We start from the raw sequence: 24,703 nt of genomic DNA, 5'->3' as shown, positions 1-24,703 counted from the left end.
AGAGAAGAGAAAGAAAGAAAAGCTTTAAAAGCATTAGAAATGTTTCTAAGATACTGCATGATACAGCCACTGATTAAACATTTCACATCAATCTTCATATGATTCTCTGCACTTCAGCCACAATAAACTTTCAGTTTCTAAAATTAAAAGAAGACTCTCCTTTCTTGAAGAATGTGCATGTCCTATTCCTGCCACCTGGAACATCTCAGGTCTCCCTACGTTTTTTGTGTCATGTACAGGTGCACTTGGCTGCAAGTAATAGATTAGCCAAAGGCGATGGCTACAGCAATAAGAAAATTTAACAACAATTATCTCATGTCACAGAATGCCTGAAAATAGGTCCTTCCAAGATTAGAGCAACATTTCAAAATTATTATTCAAGACAAAAGCTTTCCTTTTGTTCTCTGCCCTTCTGTACATGTTCATGGGATAGTTGGAGTCATTGCCTTGTGGTCACAGGTGGCTCAGAGACCCAGGCTTCACATTCTTATACACAACATTTAAGTCAGAAAGAAAGAGAAGAGTGGTCAATTATAGTGGTATCACTTCTGTCAGAGATGAAAATCTCCCTTAAAAACCTTCATCACATTCCCCTTCTTCATCCTGGCCAGATCTGTACCTTAGGGTGAGTGAGACTGTTTCAGTGTGTACTGGAAGGAGAACAAGAAGAGGAGGATGGAATGCCTCTTGGCTCTACTATCAATAAAATTTGACATTTTCAGTGTGTTTATCAAAATAGCAATTAAAGAATTAAATGTGTACATTTGCTCATTGTTTCCCTGAGATTATAAACTCTTTGACTATGGAAAATACGTGTATCTTATTCACTGCTGTAACACCCAAATCAGCACATCTATGTAAATTACTGTTGGTTGAAGAGATAAATGAGTGAATATAAAAGAGAATAATAGAAGCAGAAAACTGATGAAAAAAGAGACTGAAAACTGCCAGCACAAAACTTATTAAGCTGATTTCCATACCTCATATTTCATGGGTCGGCTTCCTAGTCCATTTAACTTGAAAAAGATGTTTTCATTTAAAAATTAGACACATTTTTTAAAGTACTCAATTCCTTGCAGAGTGAATACAGTTCTCCTAACTTACTTCCTACTATACAAACAGACACAAGTATTATTGTTATCACTGAGAATCAGGAATGAATTCTTTAAAAAGCTAAAATCTAACACTTGTTAAGGAGTTGTATAATCTAGAATAATGTAAATTGTTTTAAGTACGTGAATGTAAATCAATTCTTGACTAAATCACTCAGATATTATTTAAGAATTACATAAAATTACAAAAAACTAGCAAATTACTTAAAAGAATAGTCATAACACTTTTGTTCTAAATTTTCTACTGTTGAGGGCACAATACCAATGGATAAGTTGCCATTCAGTTTGGTTGAATAGAGAGAGAGCAGATATAAATGCTCTCTTAGTACAGTACATAACATATACTTGGTACATTTTTGTCTTGTACCTAGTCCACAAGGAACTTAGATTTACACCTATTGTTCATGTCCTAAGTATGTTACTATGGGCAAATTTGCTATGTTTTGTGGCTTAAAACCAGCATAGCAATCTAGAGTACTTTTCTATTATAAACAATCACTCCACAATTTAAAAAGTTCAATGCCATTAAACATGGTCAACTATAACTAGCTTAACAAACCATTAATTGCAGATTTATATTCCCGAGTGTCTATTTCTATGTACAAAGAATTTCTTCCTGGTTTCTGATGGACATTTCATGTCAAAATACACAGGGAATTAACATAAAATATCACACTTTTTAAAAAAGAATTTTAAATATCTATGTATGAAGAGCAGACTTCAAGTTTTAAATATGGTTTTCATTTGAAATAAAATTTTTAAAAAACAGAACATGTCTTCAACATTGGCAAAGGGAGTCCCCTAAGGAAAAAAACGTACAAGCAGATGGCTGAGAAAGATCACCCACATGCTGAACACAGATCTTGTGGAGGCATTTCTAAGAATGAAGTAGCACTTCCCAGCCTGGGCGACTTCCCACAACAATCCTTATTTAACTCACAGAAAACGTAGAGTTTATTATGCCTCTGGCCAGGAAGAACCTCAACTACTGTTGTCCCACTTGCCTCACCGTAATCCAGACTGGTTTCCAGCTCTCCCCAAGGTACCAAACCAGGTTAAGTATCAACTACTTGAGACAAGCAATCTCTTGATAAATCATTCTTCCATGATCATTCTTGATCTACTGTCTTCCCATATAAACCGGCTGTTCAACCTTCTCTAAGCATATTAAGCATTCAGTTTAACGTATGACACACATCTGTTCCACTCCTAGTGAACAGAAGTTTCAAGATAACTTCAATCCCTTTTTTTCAACAAGGAAAAAAACCTTGGTGATGTTTAAAACTGAGTTTTAAAACATAATCCAAACAAGGACAAAAGAGACAACTTTGCTTCAACTGATGAGATTGTATAAAACCTAAATCAAATCCACAAAATTACCTGAGCAGAACCACTGGACCTTTTAATGAGCCAATTGGTCTTTCCTTTCAAGACCACCAACATTTACCAAAGACCTTCACATACACCTTGAATAGAACACCAACAAATAACCAAAAATGGAGCTCTCTACAAGCATGGTGAGTCAACCCTCCGGACTCTCAAGACCATAAGAGGAAGACTCACAGATTTGTCTTTCACAAGTAGAGCACAGCACTGGATTCCAGCCATCAGCATCTTGTGTGGGTTCCAGGCCACCGAGTCAGCCCTATTATATTGAACAAAGAAAAGGACAGAGGAGGGGGGATATCCAATTAGTTTTTATTGGCAGAAGGAAAACTACCCTACATCCACATTCAGTTCTCACACCCAAGTTATAGGAACACAGGCATCCTTGTCTGAGAGGTGGAAAGTTTGGAGGTGTGTTTTGTTTTGTTTTGTTTTGTTTTAGCACAATTGCTACTTTGTTTTTGCCTGTTTTCCAAATGTGTGTTGGAGGGGAAAGTGCAAAGAGTTCTTTTGCCTAAATAAAGGTCAACTGCAAACTAGAAAACTCCATTTACCTGTGGATGCCATGCAGAAGTTTGCGGTGCTTCCTTGACATCAAAGCTGAGCCACCCCAAGAAGCCTGTTGAGATTTGCACAACCAAAACAATGTTAAGTCAATGTTACTTGTTCACCAATGGGTTGCCACAGAAAACCTTTGAGACAATTTCAATCTATGTTATTTGGTACTTTGCTTTATGTTGTGTTAACCCATTTCCACTCCAGGGAATTAAGTTTATTGGTACTTTTTAGGTATATAGTATAGTTACATTCATCATTGGAGAATTTTGATCACTGGCTACTCAGCAACCAGAACCTCCTCACCACAGATGTGCCCCACTGACCCTAGAATGTAAATTCATAAATCATTTAAAAATTGGTGCATTAGCCAGACAAAGATTGTGTGGATGAAACGAGGTTTAAAAGGTAGAGTCCGTATCTTCTTGAAACCAAGAATTTAAAATAGATAAAATCTTCACGATGCTGGCATTTTGCCAGACATGTTGTATGATGAGTCATGGCTAGAGGCCTGGTTCTATTCAATGAATGAAGCATATTACTGACAAAGTGGACAGAGGCCATCTGGTATGCACTAAGTGAAAATTACATCTTAGCCAAATGCTGTCCAGAAATATTTGCAAACTAAAGGTGGGAAAATGGGAGTGAGAAAATTGATGAAAAAGATGAAAGGAAATCGCATGGTCAATTAATTGGTCTGGAAGGAAGGGAAGTGGAGTCAGTGGAAATACAAGAGTCACACCAGTCTTTGAAAATTGAGCAGACTTCTAAGTTTTAACTTGCAGGACAATGAGAAATGAGGATGTGAGGGTCCAAGCTGGAGCTGTGCTTATCTCCACATTCACTTAAATCTTACAACAACCCCTAGAGGATGGAATTACTATCGTCCCCTTCTTAACAGATAAACTAAGATTTAGAAGAGATAAGTAAATTATTTAAAGTCTTACAGGTAGTAAAAATCAAACTAGGAACCAAAAACTCATTCTCTTTTCATGATACCATACATCATGACTTACTAATGGTGACCACTGGCCTTGGAACTGAAGGCAATAGAAATTCATCAGGCAATGGGCAAGTTCAAGAATTCCCTAGGGTATGGACAAAAATCTCTCCCATTTCAATCACAGAATATAAAAAGACAGAATCTCACATTGTGTAGAAAGAAGCAAGAGGATGGTATGCAACTTGAATGTGGGAGAGGAAGAAAATGAGACATCTCTACAATTCTCAGTGTAACCAAAGCCGGACACACTTGTAGCTAATAAAGTACAACATAAGCCTCTCTGTGCCCTTAAAATCCCATTTAAGAACAACTCTGTCCTTCAGGACTGGGACTAGACAGAAGTGACTCACTAGGGTACACAATTTAAGGACAAACTCTCTTAGTATTGGATGCTTGCACAGGCCTAACAGGAAGTACATTTTTAAAGTTTAGTCCTAGGACCATTACTGGTCTCACACTAGTTCTAGCTCTGATTCCCTGAGGTCCTCTATGGTTTTCCAACTCTGATGTGCCTCCAGGTTGGTGATGGTGCAAATCCCAAAGCTTCCCAGGGAAAGGACTGATGACTTGGGGTTGTTAGGCAAGTGCCCATCTTGCTGTACCCTCTCTCCCACTAGGATTCATGATAGACCCTGTGTGACTACGGGCAGCCTTCAACAACACCTACCTTCAGCCTTCAGGAAAATGTTACCTTGGCCTACTACTCATTAATGAGCCCTAGATATAGATCATGAGATTGCGATTCTCAGATATTAAGGTGATTTACATGTTAGGTTCTTTTCCCCTTTATCACACACCCTACATACCAAGTTCCTTACTCATCTCAACGCTTTTATCTTTCAACCTTGTTGAGAAGCTAGCAGTGAGAACTAGGGGAAGGGTCAAACTGTAAGCATTGGCCACCATGTGCTCTCTCTCCACCTGCCTCATACCCTATGCTTCTACTCCTGTCTTCTCTCCCCTCTGCCTCCTTGTTCTCTCCCTAAAAGTCAACACATTCTCCTAATCCCAGTCAGCCAGATTTAAGTTTTAAAATCACACTGAAACTCTCTGAAGGTGTTACTAGTTTACAAAGTTGTAGGGTTAGGAATAGTTCATTCACGAATTTATTACTCAAATGAGTTAAATGAAGGGGACAAAAAGCCCTTACGTCAACATGCTATTTCTGTTTGCTTCATTTTCTGACTTCCTAATGCGATAATTTTTTAAAAATTAAAATTAACCACCTTCATGATGTAGGAGCTTGGTTTTCTGGGCTAATATTACATGATAAGCACCACAATATACCACTTTAATAGTATTCTCCTTAATTAAATGATTAATAAAATAATAAGAGAAATAATCTTGAGAGAGAGGTAAAGACAGGAGTGAAATCAAAATTTTGTAGCTTCTAAAGTTCATGATTTGAAATACAATGCTTACAACTTTCCCTGGGCCTTGGTATGAACAGTTTGGAGGAAATAGGAAACTTTGCAGAAAATGTGAGGTTTTATAGAAGCCACCAGCCTCTGGTTCAAAGAAGAGCTAGATCAACCCTGACCTAATCTATGTAGAGGCTGGAATCACATTCACTCTCACAGAGAGAGAATGATACTGGAGACAGAAGATTCTCACAAAACTGAAGTCTGTCTTATTCATTTGTTTTAAAATGCATCAAATTCACCAAATTTAAGATAACATCAAATATGAGATTTAGCATTATATGTGTGCCAATGAGAAAGAAAAAAAAATGACATCATAATACCCGTTTCAGAGATGTAAAGATTTTAAGAAAGTGGACCTTATACATTTTAAAGTCATTGAAAACTCATTAGAAGATTTCCAGTAGGTCAAAGTAATTGTTGCAATTTTGTTAATATTTTGTCTTTAAAATTGATAAATTAACAATAAATTGTTATGGATTATAAATTTAACACATAAAGTAATATACCTATGATATATGAAGCTTCTTCTAGATACATACTGCTGTACTAAAATTCTATCAAAAGATTCAACATCTGCAGTAGTAAAGGATGGCTAAATACTATCTCAATGCTGGAGATTATTGATTTCTTTAATAGGACAGGCCAACTTATGATAAATTAAATCCAATGTTATAGGCATCTTCTAGACTGCCACTACATAAAAATAGAGTATTTTACTTTAGCTTAAATGTTTCCTTAAAAAATCATTTTCTTCTAAAATTCAACCTTTAAATTAAAAAAAAAATCTAGACAGCTTTTCATTCATATGTTCTTATAAATCACAATTCTAAGTGAAGTAAATCCCTTAATAGCATCCCAATTTAAAAACTGCTGTTGTTACTCTGTTTTGCATTAACTATATAATCCATATTCAATGTTTCTTTTATGAGAGTAGAATATTTAAGTATAACCACTGATGCATTTGATTGTTTCTCCTCATTTCCACAGTTAGGAAAGTATTCACTTCATAATATCTTTTAGGACATAATGTATTGTTATGCTTCTAAGTCTATAAAAATCAATACAGTGTAAGTTGAAATGGGAACAGATACAAATACTAAAATCCCATTTAAAGAAGTCACAAATAATCTACCTGAAGTATTGCTACTGGCATGCTAATGGAGCCTATAACTCTAGTGAGCTTTATATTACCTGAAGTATGGCTTTTACCAATTATTAGCATACGCGTAATAAAAATCTTGAAGTGCAGAAAAATTCTCTCCATATCATATCATAGCTCTACTCTGAAAGCATAAAATCATCTCAACTGTAAACATGTGTGGGTATCTCCCCCAAAATGTTCAGTATTTTCTGTTCAGCCAGCCAAAAATTTTCTTCTGATAAAGAGAATTTAATTCATTCACCTACCTGAGGAAAGTTCCCTAAAATCTCATCAGCCTATACAACTCTCCCTTTTCTTGAATAAAACCAAACAAATTATTTCCTGGTATCAAAAAGCTATAAAAAAATAATAAAATCAAAAAGCTTAACAAGCATTCCTGTCTGATTCATTGTTTTAACCCTGGATAAGTAGATTATTAGAAGTTACATTTAAGAAAAAAATTTATTGTGAACAACCCCAGGACTTATAAAATTATGAAGACTGTAAGTTATTTCAGTCCTTCTCAAATCATCTATGATAGATCCAGATAAAACCTGCTTTAATTACAGCACGCAGTAATGCAGGAGGTTTTTTTGGTATTTATGGCAGATTGGAATCATATAATTTTAGAGCTAAAAGATAAAGACCACATCAACCATTTCCACCAACAAATGAAGAAATTGAAATCCCAAGAGTTGAGATTACAATGAAGAAAAGGTAGATAATATTCAAAAATAACATCTCTCGATTCCAAAGTCTAAAATCTGTTCCTGACCATGCTGCCTTAATGATTCAGGGGACCAAAGAAGATGGTTCATGGGAGAGGAGAAAGTAAAAGTGGAATCCAAAAAATTAGATCAAAATTTACTTCTACTTTAACCCTTACAGCAAATGACAGTTATTTCCCCATGTTAGAAATGCAACCAAAAGTAGTAGGAGCTTCTCTGTTTTCTGAGAGCGTGAAAAGCTACAGAAAGATTAGACAGTTAAACAGATGCATGTACACTTACGTCCACGTGGAGCCAGAGGCCCTGCCTCTCACAGACATCTGCGATTTCCTCCAGAGGATCAAAGGAGCCTAGCACAGTTGTTCCAGAGGTGGCACAGACAAGAAATGGTGTTGACCCCTGTGAAAAGGATCCACACACAGAGAATGTCACTGTCATCACACAATTTATCCTGTGGCAGGTTAGTAAATACAAAAGATAAATCCAGAAATTTATATGGCTTCTTTGGAAGTAACCATTAATTCAATTGGGTGTTCTTAAAGTTCCACACTATGGGTCTGGCCTCTTGTCATTACAGACAGGTTAAGGAAACTGAGAAAATGCTACAAGGACAGTCATCTTCTGCCCCAGCTCAACACTCACCCTCGTTATTATTGCTCTCATTTTCTTTCCATAGTATTTTCTGTGCTAACAACGTCCCAGGTAGGGAGTAGCTTCAACAGCAATGGCAAGCTGACATTCTGTATGATTTCTAATTTCTTCCTGAGGAAATACACTGGACCTGCTTGACGTCAGCACTGTCACTCTTCTCCAAAGCAAAAAGGAATGGGCTTGGAAGAGAAACACCCAGCTCTGGAGTAAGCCATGCCTGATACAGATTCAGGAAAATTTGAATACAGGATAAGGCAAACTCACTGGGAAGTGTTCTCTACAATAGAGAAATTCATTGAAACATGCCGGAAAAAAGCCTGCATCATTCCTACCATGATTATTCTTCCTCATAGAGATGGTGGCTGCCTCTTGTAGAGGTGCCAGTGGAAAATGGAGGAGAAAAGGACAATGTGGAGAACACACAGACATGGATGGTAATCACAGTCAAGCTAACCAGGCACCCTGGCCCCATGGAGGGACTTTATACCAAGCAGGCAGAGGAAGCGGACAGGAGATCATTGCTGAATGTATAATCCCAGCGTGGTGGTAGAGATGTGTTTCTGCAGAAGTGCTCTGGCAGGAAATGTGGAGTTGTGGGGAGCAAACAGAATCTCAGGATTCTAGAATACCTAAGGAATAAGTGACCTATGCCACTTTGCTGCCTACGAAAGTCATTTTACCTCAATTTAGCATGAAGCAATTTTCTCCTCGGTGTTACCATGAAATGCATTGTTACTGCAACACATTTTTATGGCCTTTGGTGCCAGGGGTGGTTGTGTTTGAACCAAACTCATTCCAATTTAACTGACCTGTGACAGAAAGATGTTATTTCTCAACAGAAAGTGGGACAGAGCAAGAACATTTGGTCCCACATCTCCAAATTGAGATGCACAGGAATCAAAGTGGTGGTACATAATGAATCCAGTTGCCATTTTGGGAGATAGCTGTGACACAGAGAATTGGATCTACCCCAAACCTCTCACAGCCAGGTCAGGTGACAGAGCCCCTAGGGAACCATGGGCTTTGGAAATTCTTCCCTGTACTCAACCACAACAGTTTAAGTCTTTATCATGTCAGTGACCTAAATGAAATGAGAACAGATTGACATCAATCATTAAGAGGAACAGAAAAGGTAATTTACTAAAACTGTTTAAGGTGTCTAGTGGTTGGGCTTTCCCTCATAAACGTCATGACATCCTGACAACTGTAAGAAAATACCTATGCAAGCTATTACAACATATTAATGAGATTTCCTCACCTCTTAAAAAATCTTATAAATCTGATATTTAATATATCAGGCCTAGAAATTAAACTTTTTCAGTCTTCCATATATTCTTTCTTTCTCGTGCTATCAATGAGAAGGTCCAGCAGAAACATTGATTGCATGCTGCCAATGAGCAACCACCCCTACAAAAGTATATCCTTTCAGATATGCATGCACAAAAATACCTCTGAAATAATCAGTGGTCATGCCAGCTTGGGCTTCTCAATACTCTCTTTAGGACTCCCGCTGCCTTGTGGACTTCACTATCTGTATAATAGCATCAAGTTCATTTTAATGGTTTGTTAATGGCCAGAGAGTTGATTTTTCAGAAAAAAAAAAAAAAAAAGTTGGTGTACTCTTCCCCTCATCTGAAATACGAGAGTTAAAAGCTCAAAAGCAGTTAGGCCTAAGTTTCTGAGAAAAATAAATTATACAACATGTATTATCTCAGAACAGATGCAAGGTTTGTTCGTGGTCAATCTAGGTTCAAGTATTCGGACTTGAAAGAAAATTTAGCAGATACACTACCTCTAACTCCATTGCCTTCCTTTTAAGTGTGCCTAAAACAATTTTTACTTTTTAAAAAACCTTTTTTTTTCAAATTCCCAACTCTAGAATTATTTCAGTTTCATATACTTTCATTGCCAAAACAAAAATATGTGAACAACAAAAACAACTGTAGGAGACTTATGAATTGTTAATGATACGAAAAGCAATGGGGATTATGTTCAGTGGAGGAAAGGAAACAAGTCACGATTTTGAAAATTGAGAAAAAGGGAAAGAGAGAAAGAGGTAGAGTGAGGAGGGAGGAACAAAGAATGAGGGAAAAGGAAAAGGAGGAAGGCAAGGAAGAAAGAAGGAAAGAGTAATGCGAACAATGAAAATAGTGCAGTAAGTATCCCCCGTCAACAAGAATTCCAGAATTCACAATATGATGAAAGTTTTTTTATAGGAAGTTCTATAGAAAATGAAACTAAAACTAGAAAGCACTATCTTTGATTCACAGCAGAATAAACTACTTACAAGTGTTTTGTACAATTTTACCCAAAAGTCAAAGTAGTATGACAAGCTGAGTGTTAAAAGATAAATGTACATTTAGGGACATAAACCTGAAGCCAATACTCTTACAATACCACCAGGTTTTTAAAAAGTATGGATTTAGAATCAAACACAGCAATTTAGCATGTCCTCAAAGTGATTTCCATGAAACTGCAGTTAACTTGTATGAAAATTTCAAAGAATATAACAAAATAAATTCAATATTAAAACTTGAACAACTCATCGTTTTTAGAGCACGAACCCCTGTGAGGACAGGTGTACTTCCACCTCAGCTCAGAGGCTGGGCTTTGGAAGGGCACCCCTGACTCTACTGCTATCAGAAAGTTATCACAGAATAATCTGAATCTCCATCAGCAGCAGGAATGTGGGGGAAGGGAGGCAAGCAGTGGAGAAAGCAGCACCACATCCAGGAGGCTTTTGATCCAAGAAGCAACATGTTTGGCACCAGAAGAAGAAGCCACATTTGGAAAAACAGGTGTCAGAAACAGACTTATTTGGTCCCAGTGGGAAACCAAGACCATGTCTTGGCTTATCCAATAATGGACATTTAAACCTTAAAATATTAAGTAGGTAAAGAAGACAGGATACTCTGTCCCCAAACTGAGACACGGCCCCATCGTGAGGTGCTACTCATGTACAGGGTTTGGGTTGGAAGCAGCTAGGAGGACAGATTGATCAAGAAATAAAGAATCATCATGAATGTAGCCCAATGAGTTTGGCCTTCAGACTTGGCAGAGGAAGGGTTTAGTCAGGAGAGTGGAAGTTGAGGCTCTGCTGGAGAGGCTAGAGTCATCTTTAGGGCTTATTCTAGCCAGGAATCCTGAACAATGGTGATGGCAGTATTTTAATAGGCTCCAGCCACCCGGAAATGAGAACATCCAAGAAACTCCACAGAACATGGAGAGGCAAGCACCTGGAAATAGAACATCTGTCACTGAGTTTCCCTACTTTTAACTCCAACACACTCACCTCTTCTCTGTCTCACATATAAAAATAGATTTGGCTTTTTGTCCTCTCTCTCTCTCCCTCCCTCCCTTTCCTCCTCCTCTTCAGTCCTCCCTCCTCCCTTTCTCCCTCCCCCTCCATCACTCCCCTCTTTACCTCTTTTCTGGCTTGAAGGACCTGCTTTTCCAGTTCTTCAGGTATCATTTTACCTCTAAGGAGTGCAAATTTAAAACCGTCAGTTATATTTAGCAGTTCACAGGCAACGGTGCTGCTTTTTCAACTGTATGAATTATCCCTCCACCCACCAGCTTCCGGATCCTGTCCCCATTACCTTCCATCTGTTTCCACAAAGCACACGTTCTCAGTGCCAATCCCCAGAAAAGAGGCTGACTTCTTCACGGAGTAATGACACTGAATTGAAGGGGAGAGAGTGCGGGAGAGAGATAAATGCCCTGCATAGCATGAAAAGTGTACTACTTTGTACCCAAATAGGCGTGTGCCTTTGTAACAGAACATAATCTTTGGATTACTGCACAGAAGTGAAGGAAAACAGTAATTTACTTGAGCTCTTTAGTTAGTTGAGAACATGGACTTTGTGCTCACATGAACCAGAATGTATAGAACTTTGAACGAATAAGGCACACTCTATAGACCTCATTTTACAAAGTGGTCACATCAGCAATACCTCTCCCACCAGCTGGTTATAGAACCTGATGGGTTAATGTACATAAAGGACTTAACACAGAGCATACCCTATGGAACAAAATTGGTCCCTAGAGGCCATTGTTTTCCAAAATGAAAAAGAAAAAAAACTTCTGTTGATGCTACTAATAAGCCTCAGCATTAATGGAAACTTTGAATCTAGTCCACTGCTGACTCAAACCCTCTAAGGAGAGAGAAAGACCATGTTTCAAAGATTGCATTCACAGACTAGCGAAGAGTTTAATTATTTCCAAGTGCAAATAATGGGCTATGGATACTGACCAGATACTTGGCCTATCTTATTTAATACTGAATACAAGGCTGAAATCAGACATACAGATATTAGAATCATAAGAAAAAGAGCAAAATTAATGTATAGACAAATAGTCGGCTAGGGCAGGAATGAGGCTAAAAGATGGCTTTGGAAAGTAGAACTTACCTACTTTATATTGGCAAATAGTAATATGTAGTTTAGAGTGTTGGGCCTTCCCCCACCCCACTACGCTGAGCCAGTAAGACAATTAGCATTCAAATTGGAGATGTCATTCTTTATATACTGAGGACAGGTGGTCAATCAATTCTTTTTCATGCCAGAAGAATGAAGGTGTTAAAGGACATTATTGTATCAAAAAAAAACCTTAGTAATTTAATTTGTAGGTATGAATACATTATAAGAGTAGTCATGCCTTCACACTTAACTTGATATATTCCCTCAAATGTGGTAATTTTTCCTTTTTTTGTCAAGAGTTTTATTGGGAGCTCTCTTTTTTTTTTAACTCTGCAAAAATAAAATGCAGAAGTAACACCATCAGGAAAAATGAAACCAACCTAAATAAGTAATTTTCAAATATCAAACAGACACATCCAAACTGCCTGTAGGATGCATTTATTTTAGGTTGTTATAAGAACCTATGCATATTAAGGACCGATAATGTATATGAAAATGCAATTAATTCTCCACTTCCTACACCCACCCCCGCTGGTTGGCGGGAACACGTCTGCCACAGCTAAGGTGACACAGCTAAGGTGAATTATTTCTCACCAGAGATTTGGGCTCTGGAAACTGAGCAGCAATTGACTTCCTAATGATAAATGCTAGCTTACCCCCACTGACATCTGACTATAAGGAAAATCACAGTGCTCTACCCCTGAGAAATAGCAAAATATCTCCAACCAATAGATGTGCTGAGTCAAGAACTTGTAATCACAATGAGAATAGCTGCAGTGGAGCTATCGTTAAGTACCTCAGGGTAAAGTACAGCCCAAGGTCAACCTCAAATGGATGGGGACAGGTAAAAAGTCTGAAAAACTGAAGCTTGAACATCTGAAAGCATCGGAGAAGGAAAAGGGCCCTGAAAGAGGAGAGAAAGACATGCTTCACACATGCTGAGTAGTTTCAAGGAAAGGAAAAACACGGAAGGCTGGAATTCAGAAGTAACAACCACATTTAGAAACAAGGTGGCTGTTCCCAGCCCTGGCAGAAGATATCAGTTGTTCTAAGACCCAACCTCCCTGTAGGTTCCATTAATCTACAGAAGGCATAAAAACCTCAGCGGGTGCTCACTTCTATAAAGATAAAACAGCAAGTACCTACACGAAAGAGTACTAAGCTAAACTTTTATTTTCCGGTTCCTGAAAGGGTTTTCTTTTCTTTTTTTTCCCCTATGACCTTGGCTTTTTCAATGAACTTCTGCTTTTTTATGTGTATCCTGTCTGGACACACACATCCTTTCTATTCCTGACTACCAAATCTGACTAATACTCCTGACTACTTCGAGGCTCAAACTGGCTGATAGAAAGAGTAGAATTTATAAATGGTATACACTTCAGAGAAAGAACAAAGTAAATATCTAGAGGATTTTTCCAAAAACATCAAACTTGTTCAGTTCCTAAAATGACCAGAGCCAGAATGCAGACGGACGGACTTCAGTCTCATGCTCCGCAGTTCATCTTAAGGGATACCTGTTTGCCCATTAAGAGGGACTGAAATAACATCCAAACCCAACCTAGGCCACAAGTTCAAAGCAGGCACAACCCTGAGACCTGTATCCCTAACATCCCATTTTTTATTTCAGCTGCACTCCCACTAGAGAAGAACTAGTTCCACGGATCATTGGCCTGGGAGGTGAGTTTCTTTTCTATCATCTCTTTTTAGCGGCACAAAAAAAAAAGAACATTACTTTCTGCTGAATCCAAAAATTCTTTGAATTCCTCAGGAACTTTCTAAGCCTAGGATTTCTACATAAAACCAAGGAATGTACATCAAAGTGTTAGTTAAGTCATAAATGTATTACTTTTCTCCAAGCCCCCATCTCTTTGACACACAGCACTGGAGAGGCTACCTTGGATATACTAACACGGAAGAGCCTCTGCCATGATCTTGCAGGTCTTTATTAACAGCTGCATTACAATCAAATCTTGAAGTATGCAAAAATGCCTTCAGTGGTGGATCTATATATTCTGTATTTGATGGTGAAGACATGGATGGAGTAATCCGGGGCAGCACAGAGCCTGGAAACCCCATCTAAAGCAACAGTAGAGGAACAATCACTGGGCACGGGCCAATGCCTAAATAACAACAGAGGTACAGCAAAAAGACTACCGGCTGGGTTTAAGACTGTTTTCTAAATAATTTCTTTAACTCTTTCTTGACTAAATAATGGATGCACTTGTTAGAATAAGTGAAGAAGGTGATCATTAAAATGTAAGTTAAAATAATGTCATTGCTATGACCCGAATATCTTTGGCAAATCAGGAAAAGGAAGGAGCTGCAGAGTAGGGTCTGCATGGATGGGGTGGAGAAATAAATGTCTCCTCTTTTAAATTGCACATGTGTGGTAATTTTTTCTAGCAATGCAAAAGTTGACTAATACAGATAGGTACAGCATGTGTTGTTGATATCATGTATTAAGAAAGGTCCTTTATATCTCCCTTTTAAAACACAATACCCCCAGACTAGGCATAAAGCAAAACCTCAGACAAATTTGACCAGAGAGACCTTCTACAGAAGAAGCAATGGTAGAAGTACAGAGGGCCCCACTGGACTCAAAAAGAAAAAGGTGAGAAATAATGTTTCAGATAAAACTTCACTTAAACTGAACCTTCAATTTCTGCCTACTTTGTTTATAGTGGGATGAGTCTCCTCTTAACAACAGCTAACACTTCTTAGTGGTATGTGCCAGATTCTACTTTGTTTTTGTTTTAGTTTATGGTACATTTTAGGTATACAGTACAGTTACATTCATTATTGGGATCTTGTACCTTTACATGAGAGGTCTTGGTTCCCATTTTTTTCCCCTTGTCCCTGCCCTCCCTTCACCCCACCCCCTCCCGAGGCAGAAGTGATTGTGTGTCAGTTCAGAGATTAGGACTCAAGGTCTAGGGTGTTTCCACATTCTTATCACCTGTTTTTATACCTCTGCCCTGAGCATACACCTAGAGACTTCCCCCTGGAAGGGGAGGAGCACACAGAACAGAGAGGAATCACTGGCATCCCCCAGGTAAACCACTTCCACATCATCAATTGGCCCAGCAAACTCTGGCCAGGGGAGGGAGCCCAGCCAAGAACAGCAAAACTGCCTAGGTGCCCTGAGATTTGTAAGCAAGAATGCATGGGCACAGTTCTACGCTCTCAGGTTTGGGGACAGTTTGTTAGATGCAAGAACTGACAGTCATTTTTACAAAATAGGAAACAAAGACACAAAGAAGTCAATCAACTTATCCAACGTCACTCAGACAGCAGGTGATGGAGATAGGAATTGACTGTAGGCATCTTAGATCAAAGCCAATGCATGGACCCACAATCTGACCACTTCCTTTAGTGAGAATGAAATGACAGGTAACAAACTGGAGCAACATTCAGTTATATGAGGGTGTTTCTGTGTTCACTGTTACTGAATATGTACTTTTCACTTGAAAAGGAAGGCATAAACCCTTATATTAATCAGAGAAATTTTATAAGGAAATATAAGTAGAAAACATATCTGACATCAGTAGTGATCACCAAAGTTCTAAGAAGCAAAATACTCCTAGAAGAGATTCACAAAAAGAGACAGAACTTTCAAATGAAATGTTCTTTTCTCAAAGAAAATGACATAGACTATAAATTTTAAACTAAAGTTAACATATAAAACTGGATAGCCAGGACCCATTAGTATGCTCTTTGGAATGCAATATTATGCTATACATAGGCATATTAATCACTCATAGATAGGATAAAGTCACAATAGATGTCTCCAAACAAATAAGCCTTCTGAAATACTGTATTTTCAGAAAATCTATATCTGATATCAAGAATAATGTTTTACCTCTGCAGATGTGAAAAGGATTAATCTTGGCAACCCAGACAGCCCTTTTTCCTTAATATCAGGACAGTATTTGTATCTAGCTAAATTCATTGCATACATATTGGACAGTGAACCACCTGCAAAAACAAAATTAAACTGTCATATTTATAGCACGAATTTATAGTACCCAAAATACTGAATGCAGTGAAAAGTACAAATGACTATGACTACTCTAATAATAAAAAAAAATCACATTATACACATTGAAATCCCCCCCCATAAAACCTGTAAAACCGAGATGGGGGCAAAGAAGATGATGGAGGAGGGATAACTAAAGTATGTATATGAACAAAAATTAAATAAATTTTCAAAACCACTACTAAAGTCCCGAAACACCACCCACACCCATGACACTGAACATTACTTTTACACACTCCTTACTCTTCAATACCGGAACCTTTCAATCTCAGCAAAGAAAGAAATTTTCATCTATTATCTCATTCTAGGGTTCTTCCAAACTGAAAGCTTCAGTCTATGAGCCTTAAACTTAGGGCTGTATCCAAATCTCCACATGTAATAATGTTCTTTGTCACATGATCAATAAAGTTGAAATGATATTATATGCTTATCTCTGGCTCCAAAAAAGAACTATAGGACAAACACATGTAATTTAGGAACTTGCCCAAGTAAAAGTGATTTTAAAATTCAGAAGACTTACAGCTTTTCCAAACTCCCAACAGCAGATAAATTTATGTGTCTTAGATATAAGTCCTAAATTGTACACATTTCATTTTTTAAGTATGTATGTCATTACTTTATCATTTATGTAAAAATATTGTCTCTGTGGAGAAAGGCACAAACTACATGATTACTTCATAGCATATTCTAGTAATATTTGACTTTTTTGTAATTTGTAAATCCACACGGAGTTGTTCCTCGAATGAATATATTTTAGATGCTTATAATGGAAAAGTGATGGAAATAACTAATTGTAACCAATTTTACTTACCTGGGTTAAAAATTCCATCTCCTTCTTGCCATCCAATAAATTCAATCATTTTCTTCAGAACTGCTTCTTCCACTAACAGAAACACTGGGGACACCTCATACGTATAACTAGATAGATATAAAGAACACTTAACTTTTATAACTAGTGTCAAAACATCCCAGTGGTGTCCCAAGAAATGCACCTATACAGTTTCATTAAATGAAATGACTGTTGAGTTGTAGGTAGTCTTTGGAAATAGAGAATTACTTGATCAAGAATAGTGCTATTGTGATTATATAAAATGCCAATAACTGGTGGCCTTAGAGACATACAAGCTCTTTCAGTAATTTCAGTTTAGACAAAACCTTCAATTACATAAGGAGAGAAAAGGGTAGGGCATCGGGACTCTGTATTAGTTACACACAGTGGCCATTTCATTCTTAGGATGCTCTCAATACTGCACTGGATCTTGATACTGATTAAAGAAAAGCCACTGTCTTGGTGACAGGGTTTTATTAGGTTACTATTATAAGTAGTATATGAACAGTCAGCTCTAGATATTCTACATGGGAACGACCTGACCTAAACTAGTGTTTCCTCCACCATACCACCTATATTGGTAGAGATGGGAGGTATTCTGTGACAAACCCCTTATGATGTAATTATCTTACTGTCAAACTTTATCTGGATCCCTGTCAGTGAAGGAAGCTCTAGGCTGGATCACTGTTCTCAGAAAGTCTTGCTCTGCTGCCCCCAGAGGGATCAACTCAGCTTCAGGGAAGCTGTATCCCTCAAGGTCACATGCCTTCCTGTGGCAGCCCACACTTGATGACTGGCCACCCCAGCTTTCTCCAGGGTCAGCCGAGACTGTCATCCAGCCTGGAAGGTATCCTGACTCCTGTCCTTCTTCCCCCACTCTTCTGGGCTCCCACATTCATCCCAAGGGTGCCCCTTAATGAATATCGTGCTATGCTACCCTCCAAGCTCCATCTAGGGTGGGCTTCCCCGTGACCCCAAACAAGTGTTTGAGTCTCTTCTCTCACCAAACAACTTGAGGAGAACTACACATCTCTAATCTCAATTAGACGATTACATTAAATGTGAAATAAATTTGTACTCTAAATGTGTAGGCTAAGTAGACGCATTTAGTTTCATAGTCACAAATTGGATGAAATTATTTTAACAACTAGAAGGAAAAGCTTTGAAATGGAGGCAAGAAAACTGAATACCTTTTACCCATCATCCATGTGTCAAGTGTTCCACAAATATTACATCACTTTAAAAATAAGATGTGTTGTTTTTAAATAACAGTTTGCACATACCAAGAGTATGAAAGGATATATGCTTATGTATAACCTGATGTAAATAAAACAATTATTCAATTTTTATAACAAAAAGTATCAAATCTGTCACTTTAAATGCTCAAATCTACACTTCAGAATAGGCCTTCAGGTAGAGGTAAGTATACTGTGGAACACTCTCAAGGGTGGGACAAATTTTAAGCAGATGGTTTCATTTAGCCTCAATGTAATATTTCAAAAACCTCTAAGTATTTCAGATTAAATGACCCAGATAAGGGGTTATAAAACCTGTTGTATAATTTTACTATTTTCTTTGGCTAACTTTACTGTTTCTTCTCCCACTCATTGTAACCCGGTGTCTACTTCCTCACTGAATCAATAATATCCATATTAATAACCCAGTGGACACTGTTTAGTTTTTGTCACTGTTAACTACTCAATATGTAGCATTGGACAGGCTGTCCTCTGTGGCTTCCTTGCCTACACCCTCAATTTTCACTTTCTGTCTCCTTCTCCTACTGATAAAATGCTGCATGACCTAAGGCCCATCCCTCTTGTCTTGCTAATCTATTCTCCATCCTCAGATGGAGGTCCTCCATCACAGAGCCTCCTTAAAATTATTTGTTGAGCTTTGCCAATTTATCAATGAGTGGGACATATCTTCAGAAATTCATATTTAATTAATCCAGGTTGCAGCCTATGCATCAATTTTTTATAGTTTTGAGGTTGATTCTAATGAGCAATTAAGGTTGAAAATCACTGACTTAGGGAATCTTGTTCATGCCCACTATTGCAATTACCATCATGCTGCTGGTAACTTTTAAATTTATGCCTTTCCCATACATCACAGAATTCCAGGCCTATATATCTCTCAGATTAGTGGATATATATTCTTGATTATCACTGCAAACTCAAATGCTCACAACTGAAATTGAATTCTTGATCTTACCTTATCTACTACATACTTGAAAACTGGTACTATCTCCCAGTACTTTTTTTCCCAGTACTTTTTTATATTAATGAATAACATGACAATGAACACACTATAAAACTTAGGCATTATCTTAAAAATCGTTCCTTTTGCCTTCATTTCCAAGGTCCAGTGTGCAATACTGTTCCTTATGTTTTATCTTCCAAACAAAGCATTTTTCCTCTCTATTCTTTCCACTTTCATCTAAACCCAAATTACTATTATCTCTTACCTAAGGAAATGTCCTCCTGTTATCCCAATCTACGCTCAATATTTTCAGCAAGCTTTTAAATGTCAATATCAATAATTTCAAAACCTTCAAGGGCTTTCCAATGTATTTAGAATAACTGGTGAACATGGTTGCACAAGGCCCTTCTATCTTTAACTTTTATTAATTTTATTGGTACATTTAATGTATACAATATAATGACATTCATAGTTGGAAATTTGTACCTGTACATAATCAATCTTGGTTCTTATTTTTTCCCCATGGCCCTGCCCTCCTTTCAACCCCTCTCTCCTTCCCAATCTACAGAGACTTTGTTTCCATTATTTTTCATTTTCTCATATTGATTCCATTCCCTTCTTTCCTTTCTACTACCCCTTCCTCTTTGTCCCTTTTCTTCCTGGTTTCTATCTTGTTAGTACCTCCACTATGCTCCCTGTAGCTCCATTAGTACACCTACATGGGTCATTCAGTTCATTAGAGTATGCCATGCTGGGGCTGGAGATTTTTAGCTCAGTAGTCCCACCACCTACTTTGCAAGTGCAAAGTCTGAAGTTCAATCCCCGATACCAAAAAAAACAAGAAAGTATGCCATGCTGTCTTCCACCACAGGGCATTTGTACATGTCATTTCTTCTACCTGGAGCTGATCCCTCCCATTTTACCTAAGTAATTCTCACTGATTTTTCAATTCAAAACTGTAATTTTTTCAAAGAAGACTTTCTTGAGCTCCCAACTTGGAAAGCACAACTCTTTCATATAAGAGTTTGAATTTTACATCAATTTTACACTAATATCATTTTGACTAGCTTCTCTTTTGCTCTTAATAGACTTTATGCTTCACCAGAGCAGAGTCAAGGCTTATTATTCAACGTCTCTCTCTCTCTAGCAGTTACACAGATATGTCTCTTCATGTAACAATGCATGAAAAGTTACTTACCTCCATTTAACAGATGAGAAAATTAACAGTGCTTTCCTTGTTATTTCACAGTACCATTATACAAATCAAACAACTCTTTGACTACTACTAAGTGTCTAAGATTACTCTGTTACTTAGGATTATATTATGTAAAAGAAATTATTAAATAGAAATTCATTAAATAAAGTTTCATCTATTTAAAAAAATCTCCAGCCCATTTACAGTGTGAGATTCCAGTAGCATGATACTTACACACTAGGATTTAATGCTTCTGTCATAAATCGACCCACCAAAGAGTAATAATCAAGTCCAGCATATAGTTGGTTGAAAAATCTTGGGTGGTCTGTAAATTTAAAACGAAGTATTTATGCATCGATAAAAAGAAAAAAAACTGAGGTTGCAACAATTTAAATAAGTCTTTCTAACAATGAAGGCATGATTATTTATGTGCATTTGGAATCAGCAAATTCAATGATGGAGATACAAGTTAGAATTCTGGGTACTTTGGTGAAGTAACTCTTGACTGCTATGCCGCAAGGACCTTCCGGGCTGCTAGAAATGGTTGAAATCTAGTCTGGGTGATGATTCCAATGTACCCATACATACAAATTCACTGATGTGAGTGCTTAAGATCTGTGCACTTTATTGAATGTAAATTATACTTAAATTTTTTAAATATTCAAAATATGACTGTGTACAATGAAAAAAATGTTGCCGAGCTTCTTTAAATCCTTTCCACTGAACAATGTTTCTAGCTAAGACGTAAGCACCCTCCTTAAGAGCTTTGATTTGCCAACCGCTCTTTTCAACAATTTGTAACCAACGGGAACCCTTGAGAAATGGATCTGAACACTGTTTTTCCAAGTTCCACAGCCTGTTGCCTTCATCTTCTGAAACTATCAATATTAACTTACCTCACTTCAAACACACGTTCCTCACCATCAGGGTTCACCTCAGGCTACAGGCTGTGCGTGGCCTTTTCATTTTTCAGATTGGCCAGTGTGATGGCATTATGTAGACGGAGTGGGATGTGACTCATCCTGCAGCTGACACAGGCTTCCTGATGCAACTTACTTCAAACGCAGTCTCCTTTAACACTTCAACGATTTCTAGTTCCAACTTTCTATATATTTTTTCTCACAAAAGATCTCATAAAGGTTCTTGGCTTTACACAGTACGAATATTCACATCCAACACCAGGCTATCTGCCTTGACATTCTAAGCCACAGGCACACAGCATGAGAAAGAACAAAGAAGCAGGAGGTCTATTTCTACTTTTAGTATTCAGGAATTATTTTACTAATGGACACCTCATGACAACTTACAGAATTTAGGTTGAATGGTTTTTTTCCCTTGTTAAACTGGGGGAATTAATAAAAAAAACTTTAAAAATGTCTTTTCAATTAAAACATGCAAAATGTCCTTGGATCTGGCAAAGGAAACCAGACATTGCTACAAGTAATTTTAATAAGATTTTTTTAGTGCATATTAATTTATGATTGATTTCCATGGTAACATTATGGAAAATATCCAGTAAACTGAAAAATCTACTGTTAAATGTCATTCTACACTTCTGACATGCACTATACTAATAAGATATGTATCTCTGCTTTTGAAATGCTAACTGTGTTTTTGATACATGCACCAGACTTTCCCAAGGGAATATATTTTTATTTATTTTTAGCCAGGATTTTATTATCTTCTTTCCACTAAATTTAGTCCAATGTCAGAATTCACAAAGTATAATGTCTGCATGGTTTTAAGTACTACATTACCTTCACATCAGACTGAGAAATACTTATTTTGGAAAGTTACTCTCCCACCTTTGCAACCTGTTCACTGGATATATAGAATTAATAGTCAAGTTAAAATTACTTCAGTATAAGACTGAGACCACGTCACACTACATTCACAAAAGATCAAAGAGACCATGGCATTAGTGTGAAACAGTGCAGCAACACTTACTATGTATTTGTTTTTCTTACATTTACAAGAAAATTTTTATTGTTTGATTCTGCAATATTTGGTCAAATAATTTGGTAATTACCAAGTGTCAAGAGTTTATCTCTGTCCTCTAAATAAAAATATTCCTATTTATATTAAAGACACTTCCTTGGATTTTTTTTTTTTTTTTTGCACATTCTGGTCCATAAAGATTTAAAATCTCTTAGCATATTCATATAATTAAAATACCATTTGCAGTGATAATATTTGGTCTTGGTTATAAATGGAAGATTGAAATTGGCAAGGAATAGATAATATTTACATTGCACCAATAGTTTTCCTATTAATTTATCTTTGTCCTTGACAACAAATCTGTATTAAACGAACCATGGTAAAAACATCAGAAACACTATTTTTTTTAAATCCAGGTTTCTCGTTCCTTAAACATTATCATACAAAGATTCATTAGGAGGTAAATAAATACTTTAAAAATGCAAGAACTTGTCAGAGGTACACAGAAAGGAAGTAAACTGAAGTTCTCACTAGTTTTGACACTGAAGCGTATGACATCTCGGCAGAGCTGCAACAACCTGTCGTGGGACTCTCCCGTGTCTCTCATCTCCAAGTCAAGAAGTTGCTTCAGCTGTTCAGGAGACTGCCATTCACACACCTGGAGATTCAGCAACAACCTGCAATTAATGGAGCCCCCACCAGAGCCTGGGACTGAGCAGTGTGGAGCTTGGACTGCATCTTAGGAAGCTCCCAGAGAAGTGGGACACACCGAGAGCTAACCATGCAACCCTGCTGCAGCACGACACGAGCCATGAGAGCAATGCACGTGTTGTAGAGACAAAGTGAAGGGCCCATCCTACATCTGCATGGTCAAAGATTTCCGGGACAAAACGATAGATAGGCAAGTTGCAGCACTAAATAAAAATAGAGTAAATTAAGCACAGATCAGGGGAGAAGATAATACCAGGGAAGTTCTAGATGGAAGTAACAGAAGTAAAAAGGCTGAAAAATCAAGGGAGCCTATGATACATCTGAAAAATGAAATGCATTTCATGTGGCTAGAACTGAGATTTTGAGGAAAGGCAAAGCAATAAAGTAAAGCTGTATACTAAAATAACTTCCTAAGTTTGCACCCTTTCTTCACATAGTTTATCAACTTTGGAGCCAGAGTGATTTTCTTATCCCTAAGCCATGGCCATTTTTCTGCTTGAATACATCCTATGGCTCTCCACTTCCTTCAAAGGAAAAGATGAAGGGCATAAAGTGAACCACAATGTCCCATTCCTCCTAGCTGTTGTTTCCTCGCTAGTCTCATCTAGCACTATCTGCCTCCTGGCTGACTCGCCTTCTTCTTCCCTGAATCCATGAGGAGTGTTCCTACCTTAGGGACTTTGCATGACAGGGCTCTCTCCCTAGAATGCTTCTTCCCCAAATATGCTCACAGCTAACTACTTCATTTCTTTCCCGAAAACTATGCTCAAATATGTCACTTTCTCAATGACAGCCATCCTAACTCCCTTACTTAAAATTGCTATCTGTCCACTATCCACTCTCTATCAACCTCTCCAATCTTTCTCTTTTTTATTCTATAGCATTTACCATGTTCCAAGATATTTTATTGTTCATTTATTTACTCTGTTCTATATAATCTTTGTGAGATTAGAGATTTTGTTCTGTATTCACGGATCCCAAGTAGCAAACACAAAGCCCACTATTGAATACGTTCTCAAGAAAGATCTACTGAATAAAAGAGGAGTACGTGAAGAGATAAAGGCTTTATGGATCATGTTACTGAGTTTGATTGGGATCTAAGAAAGTCATTGAAATGTTTAGATAGGGAATGAAATGGTCATATTTGTAGTTTAGACAATAGCTTTGTAGAAGCTCCAAGTACAGTTAGAAATAGGAGATATAACTATAATAAATCAGGCAAGAGAGTGATTGTCTGGGTGAGGGGAGACACTGTAGAATTGAAGTATACAGTTTCTAGATGTATTTAAAATGCAGAATCGATTGGATTTTGAAGGTGAGAAAGAGGAATGAGCCAAGGATGATCTTTGGATTTCTCTCCAGGTTATAGGGTTTGAC

At 37.5% G+C, this 24,703-nt stretch overlaps 1 protein-coding gene across 1 annotated transcript in view; it reads right to left on the bottom strand.

The window, feature by feature from the left end:
- The window catches only part of Gadl1 (glutamate decarboxylase like 1), a 170,054-nt gene that overhangs the window by 107,868 nt on the left and 37,483 nt on the right, over positions 1-24,703 (bottom strand). Inside the window, exons 3-11 of the mRNA XM_033756998.1 lie at positions 23,147-23,273; positions 20,912-21,002; positions 17,266-17,372; positions 16,278-16,393; positions 11,600-11,679; positions 11,425-11,479; positions 7,632-7,748; positions 3,053-3,117; positions 2,676-2,757 (exon numbers count right to left, since the gene is read on the bottom strand). Of these exons, the coding sequence (XP_033612889.1) occupies positions 2,676-2,757; positions 3,053-3,117; positions 7,632-7,748; positions 11,425-11,479; positions 11,600-11,679; positions 16,278-16,393; positions 17,266-17,372; positions 20,912-21,002; positions 23,147-23,273 (840 nt within the window). The remainder of the gene's footprint in view (positions 1-2,675; positions 2,758-3,052; positions 3,118-7,631; positions 7,749-11,424; positions 11,480-11,599; positions 11,680-16,277; positions 16,394-17,265; positions 17,373-20,911; positions 21,003-23,146; positions 23,274-24,703) is intronic.

This window comes from Fukomys damarensis, unplaced genomic scaffold, assembly GCF_012274545.1.
Source record: "Fukomys damarensis isolate Sample0158 unplaced genomic scaffold, DMR_v1.0_HiC HiC_scaffold_28, whole genome shotgun sequence".
Lineage (NCBI taxonomy): Eukaryota > Metazoa > Chordata > Mammalia > Rodentia > Bathyergidae > Fukomys > Fukomys damarensis.
Note: the sequence above shows the minus strand (reverse complement) of the source record. Positions and strands in the feature narration are given on the sequence as shown.